At 46.0% G+C, this 15,517-nt stretch overlaps 1 protein-coding gene across 1 annotated transcript in view; it reads right to left on the bottom strand.

The window, feature by feature from the left end:
• LOC308294251 (immunoglobulin superfamily member 22-like) overlaps positions 1 to 15,517 on the bottom strand; it is a gene marked incomplete at both ends in the record, with an annotated part of 55,093 nt that overhangs the window by 5,943 nt on the left and 33,633 nt on the right. The window contains 5 exons of the mRNA XM_080736978.1: positions 5,152 to 5,344; positions 5,741 to 5,829; positions 6,282 to 6,578; positions 7,636 to 7,764; positions 11,315 to 11,488. Of these exons, the coding sequence (XP_080593104.1) occupies positions 5,152 to 5,344; positions 5,741 to 5,829; positions 6,282 to 6,578; positions 7,636 to 7,764; positions 11,315 to 11,488 (882 nt within the window). The remainder of the gene's footprint in view (positions 1 to 5,151; positions 5,345 to 5,740; positions 5,830 to 6,281; positions 6,579 to 7,635; positions 7,765 to 11,314; positions 11,489 to 15,517) is intronic.

The following is a 15,517-nucleotide window of genomic DNA, read 5'->3' as shown; positions in this document are numbered from 1 at the left end:
CGCCAAGACAAGAAAGGACGCCTACCCGCTGCCACGCATCGAGGAGTCGTTGGATGCCCTTACCGGTGCCAAATGGTTCTCGACCCTCGACTTGGCAAGCGGGTACAATCAAGTACCGATGGCAGAGAAAGACAAAGAGAAGACGGCTTTCTGTACCCCATTTGGCCTCTTCGAGTTCAATAGAATGCCATTTGGACTTTGCAACGCACCAGGCACCTTCCAACGCCTGATGGAGCATATCTTCGGAGACCAGAGTTTCCAGTCACTGCTGCTATATTTGGATGATATCGTCATCTTCTCCACATCTTTCAGTCAACACCTGCAACGGTTGGAGATGGTCCTGAGTCGGCTCCAGCAGCACAACCTGAAACTGAAGATGTCTAAATGCCACTTCTTCCAGCGGGAGGTGAAGTACCTGGGCCATGTCATTTCCTCTGCCGGTGTGGCCACCGACCCGGAGAAGACCAGGGCAGTAGCAGAGTGGAAACACCCATCAACGGTCACCGAGCTTCGTTCCTTCTTGGGTTTCTGCTCCTACTATAGACGTTTCGTGGAAGGATTCGCCAAGCATGCTGCTCCGCTCCACCGGCTGGTGGGAGAGTTGGAAGAGGGTAAGAAGACACCCCGGTCAAGGGTCAGTGTTAAGTTGGAAGGTCATTGGAGTGGACACTGCGAACAAGCATTCCAAACACTAAAGAACAAGCTGGTCACTGCCCCTGTCCTTGGCTACGCTGATTTTAAAAGGCCCTTCATCCTGGAAACAGATGCCAGCCACCAGGGCCTCGGCGCGGTACTCTCCCAAGAGCAGGATGGCGCACGCCGGCCCATCGCTTTTGCTAGTCGGGGACTCAAGCCAACGGAGAGAAATATGTCCAACTACAGTTCGATGAAATTGGAATTTCTGGCCTTGAAGTGGGCCGTCACCGAGAAGTTCAGAGAATACCTCCTAGGGACGACCTTTACTGTATATACAGATAACAACCCCCTGAGCTATCTCCAGACGGCGAAATTGGCAGCAGTGGAACAGCGGTGGGCATCCCAGTTGGCCAGCTTTAACTTTGACGTCAAGTACCGTCCTGGCACAGCCAATCGCAATGCCGACGCCCTTTCCCGACAACCAAATAATCCAGTTCCCCAATCCCTCCCTGCTATTGTGCCTGGCTTCTCAGTCCCCCCACAGGTAGCCAATAGCTCCATACAGCACCCAGGGGGCCCACCACAGCTCACGGCCAGTACCATGGCTGTGGATGCAGCTCCAATGCGGGAGAAGGCTGACCTGCAGGCCCTGCAAGCCACTGACCCAGTGATAAAACCGTTCCTTGTCTACTGGAGGAGAGGGCAGCCCCCAAACAAAGTAGAACGAACTAAGGAATCGGACCAGGTTTTGGAGCTGGCTCGGCAGTGGAGAAGAATAAGAGAAGAGGATGATGTGCTGTACAGAGAAATACAGATGCCCCCAGGCCGAAAGGCAGTGCACCAGTTGCTATTACCAAAAGCACTACAGACCGAGGTACTTACCAGCTTGCATGACAACCATGGCCACCAGGGTGCAGAGAGGACAACAGCCCTTGTCCGAGAGAGGTGTTACTGGCCCAACATGCGCATGGACATTGACCAGTGGTGCAAAGAGTGCGAACGCTGTGTCATTGCCAAGGCTGTACGACCATCAGTCAGAACCTTCATGGGGCACCTAATGGCCTCCAAACCATTGGAAGTGCTAGCCATTGACTTCACCACATTGGAGAGAGCCAGTGATGGAAGAGAACACGTCTTGGTCGTGACTGACGTCTTCTCCAAATTCACTCAAGCATATCCAACGTCAGATCAGAAGGCTCACACGGTAGTGAAAATACTGACTGAGAAATGGTTCTATACGTACGGGGTCCCTAAACGACTCCACTCCGACCAAGGGCGGAGTTTTGAAGGGGAACTACTCAAACGCCTCTGTCAGTTGTATGGCATCGCAAAAACCAGGACAACTGCTTACCGGCCAGAGGGAAATGGTCAGTGCGAGAGGTTCAACCGATCACTTCACGACCTGTTGCGCACCATCCCAGGCGAGAAGAAGAGAAAGTGGCCGCAAATCCTCCCCCAGTTGTTGTTTGCGTACAACACCACAGTCCACCAGTCAACGGGTCATTCACCATATGAGCTGATGTTTGGACAGAAGCCCCAGCTGCCCGTGGACCTGCTACTGGGACGAGCCGAAGTAGAGCAAGCCGCTACCACACCAGATGACTGGGTGAAAGAACACCAAGAGCACCTGGCTACTGTGTATGTGGCTGCCCGAAAACACCTGGACGCAGCTGCTACAGCCAGGGAGCGGCGTCAACCTCCAACAACCACATCCATCCTCCCAGTCGGCACTCTAGTCTATCGGAAGAACTATGGACCAGGACGAAGGAAGATTCAAGATGTGTGGGAGTCGACAGTCTTCCAAGTAGTAGAATGCTTGGACGAGGTGGGTACAGTATACAAGATCCAGTCCCGTGACAACCCAGTACAGCAGAAGAATGTCCATCGTTCACACATGAGGCCGATCACTGAAAGAGGAGTCCTGGTGATGGAGCCACTGGCAGTGCCCACCCTGCTCAGCCACACGGATGACATCCCCCCTCTAGGATCCGAAAGTGAGGAGGATGACAGCTTTTCATCAGGTTTTGTGACCCCACCAAATGTCCCCCATCCAATCCAAGGCAACTCAAACCCGATTGCAGATTGGGAGACAGACCCAGATCCTCTGTCCCCAGACACTGGTGCAGTGTCCATTCCAGAGTCCCCGGAACTCTTAGAGACCAGCCCACATCCCCCTGAAAGGTCGGAGATGACCATGCAGCCATTGGAGCCACAACTAGTGGTAAGGCGCACAAGCAGAACTACTGCCGGCCAGCACTCGAACCCATTTAACCTGCCCCTGCCCTTGGCCCAACATCCCCCACCCCCATCAGTACACTCCCAGCAAGTGACCTTCAGGGCTTCAGGACATGGTACTCATGCCCCGTTAGTCGGACAAGTTATGTTACCGGGACGGCAACCTTTTAAAGTGGGGGTGTATGTGACGGGTGGGACATTAGGACCTGGGAGCCTAGAGCAGGCAGGGACTAGAGCGGAGCCTTCCATATAGGAGAGGTCTCGTATGTATTTGTAATACAGCTTTTCATAAGAGTATCGAATTATTACACTACCTTTTTGATGACTGTATGCTACCCTTCCCTATTTTTATTAGTGTGCAGTGTTTTAAGTGTTCAATTATATCTTTGGGGTGTGCGCTTTAAGTCGCAGTGATTTATCTTTGCAGTGATTTATTCTTATTGAACAGTGTTATTAATACCCCAGTCTAATGATGGTAGTGCGACATGTTTGATAACCTTTGCTCACTGATGCTGTCTAAATAAAGTTGTAAAGCTATGATTCACAAAAGCCTCTGTCAGTCTTCTTAGCCCTGTGTGGGGAGATTTAGTTGGTCATAACGATAACAGAGTAAATGCATAAGTTAGGCGGGTCTCCCACCCTGTAATTGGGAGTGGCGTTGTCACTTTAATATATTCAACAATACTATCAGTGTCCATCTGGTCACACTCTGTTACAAGTAATAAGCCTACAGTCCAGAATACAAAATGTACTTGAGTAAAAGTATGAAAGTATTGGCATCAAAATATACATAAAGTACCAAAAGTAAAAGTACAAAATGTTTGAAAATAGCAGATATGCAAGCTCACAACGCGTTGTGAGCTTGCAGATTGGCTATTTTCAAATAGGGCTAAAGTGGTGTATGTATGTGTTTTATAATATAATCCTTTATATTTAAGTAACTATGTTTTCAAATTAATGTAGTGGAGTAAAAGTACAATATTTGGATACGAGATGTAGTGGACTAGAAGTAAAAGTAATGTAAATTAGAAATACTCAAGTAAAGTACTAATGCCTCAAAATTGTACTTAAGTACCGTACATAAGTAAATGTACTTAGTTACTTTACACCACTGAACAGTGGTTCTCAAACATTTTCATGCCAAGAGCAAGGACCCCAAATGTGTACCATACTGTAGAGAAAAACAATTTTAAGGGCCTATTAGGCCAATTATTGATTCTGCTTTTAAATAAAAATGCTATTAACCAAGTAAGCTGAAATGTTATTGTATATAATTGAAAGAGAGTGACATGGTTTGTTTTTTTGCGTTGAAAATAATGAAGGGCAGACAATAATGCCATGTCTTTATGGGAAAACGTTTTTTCTTTATTTATTTTTTTAATAAATAATAATAATATTGCCCAACTTGATCGGATCGGTGATTGATCGGTATCGGGTGATCAAACGTAGGTGATCGGTGATTGGTGATCGGTTCCAAAAAACCTGATCGGACCATCTCTACTACAAATGCAACCCATGAATTAGGGCTCTTTTTGATTGTCTTAACCCTTTCAGTGCCCAGAATCACCACTAGAGGGCGCCCAATGGCCATAGAATCCACCATAGACATACGCTGTATATGCACAAGCCGTGCGCAGCCATGACGCGCCTGAACACTTTCCTTTGTGCATGAACAGGAACAGGATGAAGTTAGCTTGAAGTTAGCTATTGGCTACCAAGCATTTTAGAAGCCCTATTCTCGGCGATTTAGCCGTGATTAAACCTTGCACACCTCATGGATATGCATGGAACAGAGAAAATGAGCTCTAAAGATCCTGGAATGCATTGGAGTGGATGGCAAATATCGGCGGCGCGACGCTCTCGCGGGCCGTGTAAACAGATGACGGCCGGCTTTTTTTTTTTTTAAAGCCGAACTAGTTCGGGAACGTTAATAAGGTCCAAACTATCCCGAACTAGTTAAGTACCAGCTCTTATGCCTTAACTTAAAGGCCTGTCCATACTGTCTCCGACCACCAAACCTTTCATCGGAAAGGTCCGGTTCAACTACAAAATAACATCACTCGCATCTTCTGAAAAGCATTACCCCGAATTAGAGTTTCTGAAGGGGAAATCTCGCTCTTTCGGCGAGTCATTCTTTCGACTATGAGCGTCGGCAGGTTAGCTACTCACCCGCGAGAGTTTGTGACTAAAATAACTGCTTTACGGGCAATCTCAAAACCAACCTGTCTTCCGTTGTAAAGCTTGTAAAGCATGTACAAGGTTCTCCACCCGACAGCGTACCTGTCACCCGGACGTTGACGTCATAGTGGACCGCTCCATAGGGGTTCTTCAGGTGGACACGGTAGACACCAGAGTCACACCTCTTGGAGGAGGAGATGAGCAGCTGGGAGTGACTCTTGCTCTTAGTGATGGCCTCCTTGCCGCTGGTTCGAACGCCGTCCTTGAGCCAAGTCACCACCGGGGGAGGGGAACCCTGGGAGGAGGACAGGTAAAAAAAAGGGAGGCGGTGGGGGGGTAGATTCATCCATGAAATGAGAATTAACCTCTTGAACCCCAGCATCACTATCCTGGAGGGTGCTGCGATGCGTTTTGTGAGCTTGTAGATTGCCTATTTGTTGTTGGTGAGATTTGGTTCAAACAAAAAAAAATATTGACAAGCTCAAAACAAGTGCTGCGTTTCGAGCTTGTGGATCTGCTATTTTTGAAACTTTTGTGTCACCGCAGTGTGATCAAGTAGGGCGTTAAATTACAAAAAAACGAAAAAGTTTAAATATGGATATAAGAGGTTTCATGCCTGACAACAACCATTTCAAGATTACTCGACGGAGTTTGCTGTTGATGGCATGTCACTGGTGGAGGTCTTTCTTACTTTGAAGCTGAGCTGAAGGCAGAGTGCTGTTCCAGCACGGACCACCATCTGGTTCTTCAGCTTGCCCTGGACGTCAAACCTTGGAGCCACTGCATGGGAAGTAGTGGCACATGGGCTATATGTTAATGTCATCAACATGGATCTGTCCCACTTCCCATATTCCCTCCTGATTGGCTACGATTGCCTTCTAAAGTTTGTGTGGCGGTCGCTTATCTCCCGATTAGGGAGTCTTAAGGTGGTTGCACACTGCTGCGTTTTTTGGGCCGAATATCGGAGTGAGTTTCGGAGCATGCAAATAAAAAAATCAACCTCACGTTATGTCAATCACGTTTGCACACTGCCGCCCGTTTCACGCACCACTCGGCCCCTTGCTCTCTCTATCTCTCTCTCTCTCCTTGCCCTGAAAAACGCATTTCGCAACGAAAAACGCAGCAAAGTGTAGGAAACCAAAAATTAAGGGACCCATGTAAATGGGTCCGCGACCCACAAACCCCTGACCCAGTGTTTGGGAACCAGTACAGTATTAGTCATCTGATCTCACCAGGTGGCGGCGTGGCCAAAACCCCCCGCTCCAGTCTGATGGGCTCGCCCACCCCTCCCTCGTTGACGGCGCGGATGCGGAAGAAGTACTTGATGCGCTCCTGCAGGCCCAGCACCGTGTGGCCCGTGCCGGCGATGGGGATCTTGGAGGCCTTGGTCCACTCTTTGGCGTCCTCGGGTCGGACCTCCAGGATGTAGCCGGAGGGCTCGTCCCCTTCCCCCGGGGGCGTCCAGCTCAGAGAGATGGAGGAGTTGGAAGAGTCCGACACGCGCAAGTCCCTCACCAGACCGGGTGCACCTACAGGCAGTGGTGGGAAAAGTTCTCAAATGTGTTCACTTAAGTAAAAGTATCAATATTGCAATGTAGAAACACTCTGTTACAAGTAAAAGTCTGGAATTGAGTAAAAGTACCAACGTTTGGCATCAAAATGTACTTTAAGGACTTTTTTTCTAATGATTAGTATCGCCATGGAGACTTGAGTTCAATAATATTTGTATTTTTCGCATTCCTCAGACAAAAAATTAGATTAAAGTAAATTTACCCCCATTGATTGATGAATTTATTAGAAGTTTGCAATAGAAAAAAGTACAGTTTCATGACAGTACAAATCACTGGTCAAGGTCAACTAAAATAAGATCCTAGAAAGCTGAGGCTTATTTCCACAGGAACCACACTTTAAAGTTTAAACCATTGATTCTGGATGGGGACCCAAATGCATGTGCCTGGATGGCATTATAGCGATAGGCAACCGCACTCAGCCAAACCTCACCCTGCCAGCGTGTGATTGGCTGAAGTTCCTTTGAGGCGCATTCCGACGCGGAAGCAGTCCCTTGGTCAATATTTACTACATCGTTTCGACAACCAACCCTAACCTCAGTAAAACTATGCCTGAACCTAAACCTAACCCTAACCTTAGTAAAACTATGCCAAAACCTAAACGTAACCCAAACCCTAACCTCCGTGGGGTGTAGCGAGATTCGGTTGTCATTCAAAGCGACGCCAGCCAATCACAGCTCGTCTTTTCCGGGACTGGGGAGAGTGCGGTTGCCTTTCACTATTAGGTGCCTGGATGGGGACCCAAATGCAAGTCCCTAGGTGGGGACACAAGCTCAGAGGCAGAATCAATGTGGCTAAAATGTACTTGACCCTTGACCCTAAATTTACCCCTATCTCCGCATAAACCCCCCTAGTTATGGGGTCTTTGGTACCTACGTATGGGGTCTTTGGTACCTACCTATGGGGTCTTTGGTACCTGGGGTCTTTGGTACCTACGTATGGGGTCTTTGGTACCTAGGGTCTTTGGTACGTACGTATGGGGTCTTTGGTACGTACGTATGGAGTCTTTGGTACCTACGTATGGGGTCTTTGGCGATGACGGCGTTGGAGCTGGAACTGGGGTTTCCTGCTCCCGCTCTGTTCACACTGGTCACTCTGAACTCATACTCCATGTCCTCCATCAGTCCATCCACCACACACTTAGTACCTGGAACACACAAACACGTCAAGAAGAGACTTCAGACAGACAACTCTTAGAACTGAATAAATTAGCATAAATATATTGAGCATAAATATTTATTTTATTTATTTGGTGTCAAGGCTCAATCGGTGGAAGCTAGGGAGTGACTCTGCAGTTCTAAATGCCGCTTTGAAAGCCAGCATCATTGTTTTGTACTCTGTGCGGGCAGCAACCAGGAGCCAGCATCACCGTAATATTTTCCAAATAGATGTTACAGGGAATGAAATAGACCCTGTAGCAACTCATAATGTAATAACTGCTCATAATGTAATAAGGGCTCATAATGTAATAAAAAAAATGTAATAAAAACTCATAATGTAATAATCAGCTCATAATGTAATAAAAAAACGAGCGCATAACGTAATAACAGCTTCTTCAATAATGTAATAATGTAATAATGTGTTACATTAAGAACCTCCACATAGATAAAACTTCATAATGTAATAATGTATTTTTATTACGTTATGAGCTGATTATTACATTATGAGCTTTTATTACATTTTAATTATTACATTATACACTTGTTTTTTATTACATTATGAGCTGATTATTACATTATGAGTTTTTATTACATTTCTTATTACATTATGAGCTCTTATTACATATGAGCCGTTATTACATTATTGGTTGCTACACACCCTGCCAACTTTGTTGATGAAGAATGGAGAAACTATCTGCTAAACATGCAGCAAATGAATACCTATGGCAGGCGTGCCCAAACTTTTTTCAAAGGGGGCCACATTAGAAAATATTAAAACACCCAAGGGCCGACTATATCTCCTGACTAAATTTACTTTCGGTAGGACCATAACAACCCCAGTCTCATACTGTAGTGTACATATGCATCGCAATTACAATATTTAATATCAATGGTCTTATGCCAGGTGTGTGCTCTGAACAAAACACAAATAACTCACAATACCAAATGTAACCAGAGATGCAAGGTAAAAAATACAACATTTGTCCCCTTCAGAATGAGAAAACAGGGAACATGGAATCCTGTCATTATACTGTAAAATGTTCTTGTTTGACGGTGCTGGCGGGCCGTTTATAGTACAATTTAGGAATGAAGTTGCGGGCTGCATACAATTTGTCATCGGGCCGCATTTGGCCCCCGGGCCGCACTTTGGACACCCCTGACCTATGGGGATCATTTAACTGTACAACGAATATCCACAATGTTCAACGTACAGTTCGTGATGTATCGACACTGGTGTTGATACAACATCGATAACACACACTTAATTCAAAGAGTCCAGGAAGCAGAGGAGAGCGCACTGAAGGGGACAAATGTTGTCTTTTTTACCTTGCATCTCTGTCCAGACTTAAAACCAGAGTGAGGTACAGGTCAGGGCCAAGGTGAGGTACTGGGTCAGGGCCAGAGTGAGGTACAGGTCAGGGCCAGAGTGAGGTACTGGGTCAGGGCCAGAGTGAGGTACTGGGTCAGGGCCAGAGTGAGGTACCTGGTCAGGGCCACAGTGAGGGCCAGACTTGGGGCGAGAGTGAGGGCCAGATCGAAGTGATGTTCTCTCCTCTGCTTCCTGGACTCTTTGAATCAAGTGTGTGACTGGTCCATCAAGGCTTACATAATGGTCCCCATGACCTTCGGCAAAGTGGCCCAGAACTAGCAATGGCAGACTGTCGTCATACTGACCACATGGGGATATTATCGATGTTGCATCAACACCCAGTGTCGATACCATCACGAACTGTACGTTGAACATTGTGGATGCTCTTTGTACAGTTAATGGTTCTACACCATGCTTTTAAAAATAACGTAATAATTTAAAAATAATATAACATTGTTTGTGTCCCAAAAAAACGTTTTTCAAAAGGTTTGAGGCTAAATTACCACTCCTGAATACAGAGCCCCTGTCATTTCTGCCTGGCTTTCAGAGCATTTTCAGCTGCAGTACCACCTTGTCCTGAGTGGGAGGACTGCGCTATTGAGACAGTTTTGGCCCCACACTCCTCCCCACCTCCTGCTCAGGCCTGCCCACCCCTCCCCTCCCCAACCCTCTCCCAGCTCCTCCTGCCTCCTTCTCAGGCCTGCCCACCCCTCCCCAACCCCCACTCAGCACACAATCAGACCTAAAATCAGACAGCCCGTTCTGAAACCTGCTTCCATAGATCTGCCCATAAACTGAGAAAGACACAATGGTCAGAAATAGGACTTTGTGAGGATAGAACCTGCTGGTGGGACACCAAAAAAAATACATAAAAATTGGAAAAATAAAAATTCATGGTGTATTCCCTTTAAATGGTCCCTATATGTATTCATTTGCTGCATGTTTAGCAGACAGTTGCTCCATTCTTCATCAACAAAGTTGGCAAGGTTTGTTACCCGCAACCAATAATGTAATAACAGCTCATAATGTAATATTTTTTTTAATAAAAACTCATAATGTAATAATCAGCTCATAATGTAATAAAAAACTAGCTCATAATGTAATAATTAAAATGGAATAAAAGCTCAATGTAATAATCAGTTCATAATGTAATAAAAAATACATTATTACATTATGAAGTTGTATTACATTATGAGCCTCCTATGTGGAGGTTCTTAATGTAACACATTATTACATTATTACATTATTGAAAAATCTGTTATTACGTTATGCGCTCGTTTTTTTATTACATTATGAGCTGATTATTACATTATGAGTTTTTATTACTTTTTTTTATTACATTATGAGCCCTTATTACATTATGAGCAGTTATTACATTATGAGTTGCTACAGACCCCCATAAGGGAATTGTATAGAAACAGGTGGATGCTGGGGTGGTGGTGGTGGGAGCATGAAAAGAACCTGTCATAGAGCAGAGCACAAAGCAGCAGCATAGCAGAGCAGCTGCAGAAAGGCTGAGCTGTGAGCAGGGAGGTTTAAATAGGCCAGTGAGATCAGGAATTGGTTCTCCTTTGGAGTCGTCTGCTCAGAGACGGAGCTTGCAGATCTGCTACTTTTGAGTGACGCTAGTATGATGAAGTAGGGCATTCATTTATGAAAAAAATATATATACTGTATATATTTTTGCCATAATCATACGGCCCAATCACATAGTACAAGGGTCTTCATAGTACAAGGGTACGGGACCCCTAGGGGGTCCTTAGGGTTACTACAGGGGGTCCTCCAAATTTTTGTGTGATAGAAACCTTTTTTTCCTCAGAACTTTAGCCAAAAATAGCAGATCTACAAGCTCACAACGCCTCGTGCTGCGAGCTTGTAGATTATCTATTTTAGGCAAAGATGTTTGGTGTAGAGGGGGAAAAGAGCAGACTACGTACAGAGTGAAAGGTCAAGTTTATTAAGTATTGACGGTTCAAGTGGTTAAAAATCTGGAAACACAAATTGACATGAATCCAAAATACACTGATTGTGCTGTCAAACGATGAAACTATATGGAATCTGTGTACAGGTTGTGGGGGTCCCTGCTTCATCTCTCTCGACTAAGGGGTCCTTCCTTGGCCTGAAAACGTTGAAGACCCCTGACATAGTATTTCCAGATGGAGACTGACCTGTGAGCGGCTCCTTGCTGACTGGGACCCACATGTTGCTGCCTTTCTTCCTCCTCTCCAGGACGTAGCCCAGGACAGGAGCCCCCCCGTCCTGGCCTGGGGGAGACCAGCTCACCGTCATGGTGTCCTTGGTGATGTTGGACACCTGGGGCTGGGACACCACGCCTGGCGGCTCTGGGGAGGTGGGTGGAATCAGTGGCGTCAGTTCAGAAAAGGCTAAGGTATAGCAACATGACTGGTGTCTTGCACGCGCGACACCAGTCATGTTGCCATACCTTAGTAACAGGGGCGTAAGCATTGAGCAACTAAGGGAATCTTCATCGCTTCCGTGTTCATCGCTTCCGCGTGCGTCACACATACGGAAGTCGGTAAGCCAACCAGAGGCAGGTGGGGGCTGGTCTTCACGTATGCAGCCTGTAAGAACAGCTGAGCAACATCGGCAATGGCTCTGTTGAATTGAATTGTAGTCCTTGGATAAGTCCCGGAAAAGACACTCTGTGATTGGTCAATAGTCACTTTGACTGACAGCGTTCCCTTAGTTTTTCCAGGAAGTTCGGACTAGTACTTTTGCACATCGCTCCAATTAACTGCAAAGGAGAACGAGGCATCTAGCTCTTTATATCTGTGAGTAAACGTGCCACAATTAACAATAATGCATTGCACCTGTGCAGCTGACCTGCAGAACCTGGGAATATACCATTTTGCATTTGTAGTTTAGTTATTTTACTGTAATTTAACAACATAATAACCAGCATAGATAGACAAAGAGACATTCATGGATTTATATTTAAAAGTGACTTTTATTTCCCCCCCCTGGACCCAGGGTATGCTGCAGCTGCATACCCCTGCCCCCTTGTGTGTTGCTGACGGCTGTATACATCCCACCAGAAGTGAGTGCATCCGAAGCTATGGACGAGCTGAGCGATGTCATAGGCAAGCAGGAAAATAAGCACCCGGAAGCCATATCAATCGTGGCTGGGGACTTTAACCACTGCAACTTGAAATCGGTGCTGCCACACTTTTACCAGCACGTTAAGTGCCCAACAAGGAAGGAAAGGACGCTGGATCATTGTTATTCCACCATCAAGGCTGCCTACAGAGCGGTCCAACGGCCCCACTTTGGGAAATCTGACCACCATGCGGTGCTACTGCTACCTGCCTACAAGCAGAGAATGAAGAGCGAGCAACCCAAGGAGAGGTCTGTTCAGTGCTGGTCCACAGATAATGTATCTAAACTCCAGGGCTGCTTTGAATCGACAGAATGGTCCATCTTCAAAGACTCAGCCACAAGTTTGGATAACTACGCTGACACTGTCACCAGCTATGTTAAATTCTGTGTGGATAATTGCATCCCAGCGCGAACCGTTCGCTCTTATCCCAACGAGAAGCCGTGGATGAACCATGATACTCGTCTGAAGTTGAGAGAGCGCCGAGCCGCCTTTCAATCTGGGGACGAGGAACGGTACAAAAAATCCAGATACGACCTGAGAAGGGCGATCAGAGACGCTAAGAGACAATATAGGGACAAACTGGAGAACAACTATAGTGGCTGTGACGCACGGCGTATGTGGAGAGGGCTGCAGGCGATCACGGATTACAAACCGAAGCCGGCTGTTATTAACACCTCGGACTCTCTACCGGACGAATTGAATAACTTTTTCGCCCGCTTTGAAACTCACAACACGGACCCAGTTACACCGGTGCGGGGAACACCCGGTGCGGTGGAGCTGCAGGTGACACAACGAGATGTGAGTAAAACTTTTAAAAGCGTTGGGACTCATAAGGCGGCCGGCCCTGACGGGATTGCCTCACGTGTCCTTAAGTTGTGTTTCGACCAGCTTTCGGGAGTCTTTACTGACATTTTTAATATGTCCCTGTCATTGTGTGTGGTACCGTTGTGTTTTAAGGAAACCATAATTGTACCCATAGCAAAGAAAAAACCTGTCGCATGTCTTAATGATTATCGCCCTGTGGCTTTGACCTCTGTTCTTATGAAGTGTCTGGAGAAAATGGTTATATCACATATAACGCACACTATCCCTGCCAATACTGATCCATTACAGTTTGCATACTGTGCTAATAGATCAGTCGATGATGCTATTTCTCTCGCACTACACATTGCCTTGAAACATCTGGAGAAAAGGAACTCCTATGTCAGACTACTCTTCATAGATTATAGCTCTGCCTTTAACACGATTGTACCATCTAAGCTTGTGTTGAAACTCAGGGGTCTTGGTCTTGGCAGTAGTATCTGCAACTGGCTGTTTGACTTTTTGACAGGCAGGCCACAATCTGTACGAATAGGGAACAAGCATTCATCTAAGATATTGACCAGGACTGGAGCGCCCCAGGGCTGCTGCCTCAGTCCCTTGTTGTATAGTCTGTTCACCTATGATTGTGTTGCCAGGTGTGGCAATAATTCTATTCTCAAATTTGCAGATGACACCACGGTTATAGGACTAATATCCAACGATGATGAGAGGGCCTATAGGAGGGAAATTGAAGAGCTAACCCTATGGTGCCAGAATAACAATCTCTCTCTAAATGTTAGTAAAACAAAAGAGATCATCGTTGACTTTAGGAAGTCTAAAGTCAATCACAGTCCCTTAACCATAAATGGTTCACCTGTAGACATAGTGGACAGTTTCAAATTCCTGGGTGTTCACATAACAAACTCACTCACATGGTCTCAAAACAGCGAAGGTATCCTTATGAAAGCGCAGCAGCGATTGTACTTTCTGAGGCGCCTCAGGAGATTTGGCCTGAGCACCAATGAAGGCTCTTGTTAATTTCTATCGCTGTACCATAGAAAGTGTTTTGACAGGATGCATCACAGTGTGGTTTGGTAACGTGACTGTTCAAGACAGTACAGAGTTACAGAGAATTGTGAAGAGAGCTGCCAAAATCATTGGCACAGAATTACCACAGCTACACACAATCTATAACACACGCTGTAAGAAAAAGACAGAGAACATCTTAAAGGACAGCTGTCACTCCGCCCATTCCCTGTTCTATCTCCTCCCATCCAAAAAACGTTACCAGAGCATCAAATCTCACACCACCCGTTTCAGTAATAGTTTTTATGCTCAAGCAATCAGGATGCTTAACGAAGAGATGGAAGCGAGACGTAGGTAGTCATGTGCAATATACGCAGTTTTTAAACTGTACACTGTTACACTGTATGGTTGTTTTGTTGTTTTTGGGTTGTCCTGGGTGACCTGTTGTTGTCTTGTTTTTTTGTGTGTAATAAGGTGAAGAGTGCTCTTGGCACAAGCATTTCATTGTATGTCTATGCCTGTATGGATATGCATTTGACTAATAAACCTGAACCTGAACCTGAACCTGCCATACCCAATTGACGCCCCTGGATGGAATAAAACACATTCAGATGCTGGAATGGAGGCAACGATGAAGGTGACTGGGAACAAGCACATTGCTATATTTAGACTACAAAGATGCAATTGGAAATTGCAAGGGTTGTTTGCCCTGACTATATTCTGCTGCAAGCTAACTGTCATGTGAAGCCAGACCAATCCTCGATTGGTCCACCACTCCCCCATTGAGTTCCACTCCCCCAATTAATTCCAAGGGCACTTTTCACCCATTGAGAATCTGGTTTCCATCAATTTCCAGCGGAAAAGTTTATATAGTGAAATATTACGTTTCCCCCTTCGGGCAACCACACTAATTGTGGGCTCGCCTGAAAGGCAAGAACACTATGTTATCTATTTACAAGTCTTTATTATTTATAGAGTTCCGTCGCGTGAGTTCTGTCGCAGACAGTACAAAGGCAGGGCCCTTAGCCAATGAGGTGCAATTGAGGTGTGGAAAATCTGGGAGTGGTGTTAGCTGGAATATTGGTTGAGCTTCACATGACAGTTAGCATGCTGCAGAATATAGTCACGAGCGAGCCCACACTGTTTCGTAGGAACAGTATCTCTTGTTATAGAGTGAGTTCCGTCGCATGAGTTCCGTCGCGTGAGTTCCGTCGCAGACAGTACAAAGGAAACTACCCTTAGCCAATGAGGTGCAATTGAGGTGTGGAAAATGGTTGAGCTTCTCATGACAGTTGGCACGCTGTAGAGATTATAGTCACGAGCGAGCCCACACTGTTTCGGAGGAACAGCATCTCAAATGTAGCTTTGTGATGCTGAGCTGGCATTATAGGACTAGCAAAAAAGATACATATACACATCTGCATCC

Source organism: Nannobrachium achirus (assembly GCF_963921795.1).
Source record: "Nannobrachium achirus genome assembly, chromosome: 11".
Classification (NCBI taxonomy): Eukaryota; Metazoa; Chordata; class Actinopteri; order Myctophiformes; family Myctophidae; genus Nannobrachium; species Nannobrachium achirus.
Note: the sequence above shows the minus strand (reverse complement) of the source record. Positions and strands in the feature narration are given on the sequence as shown.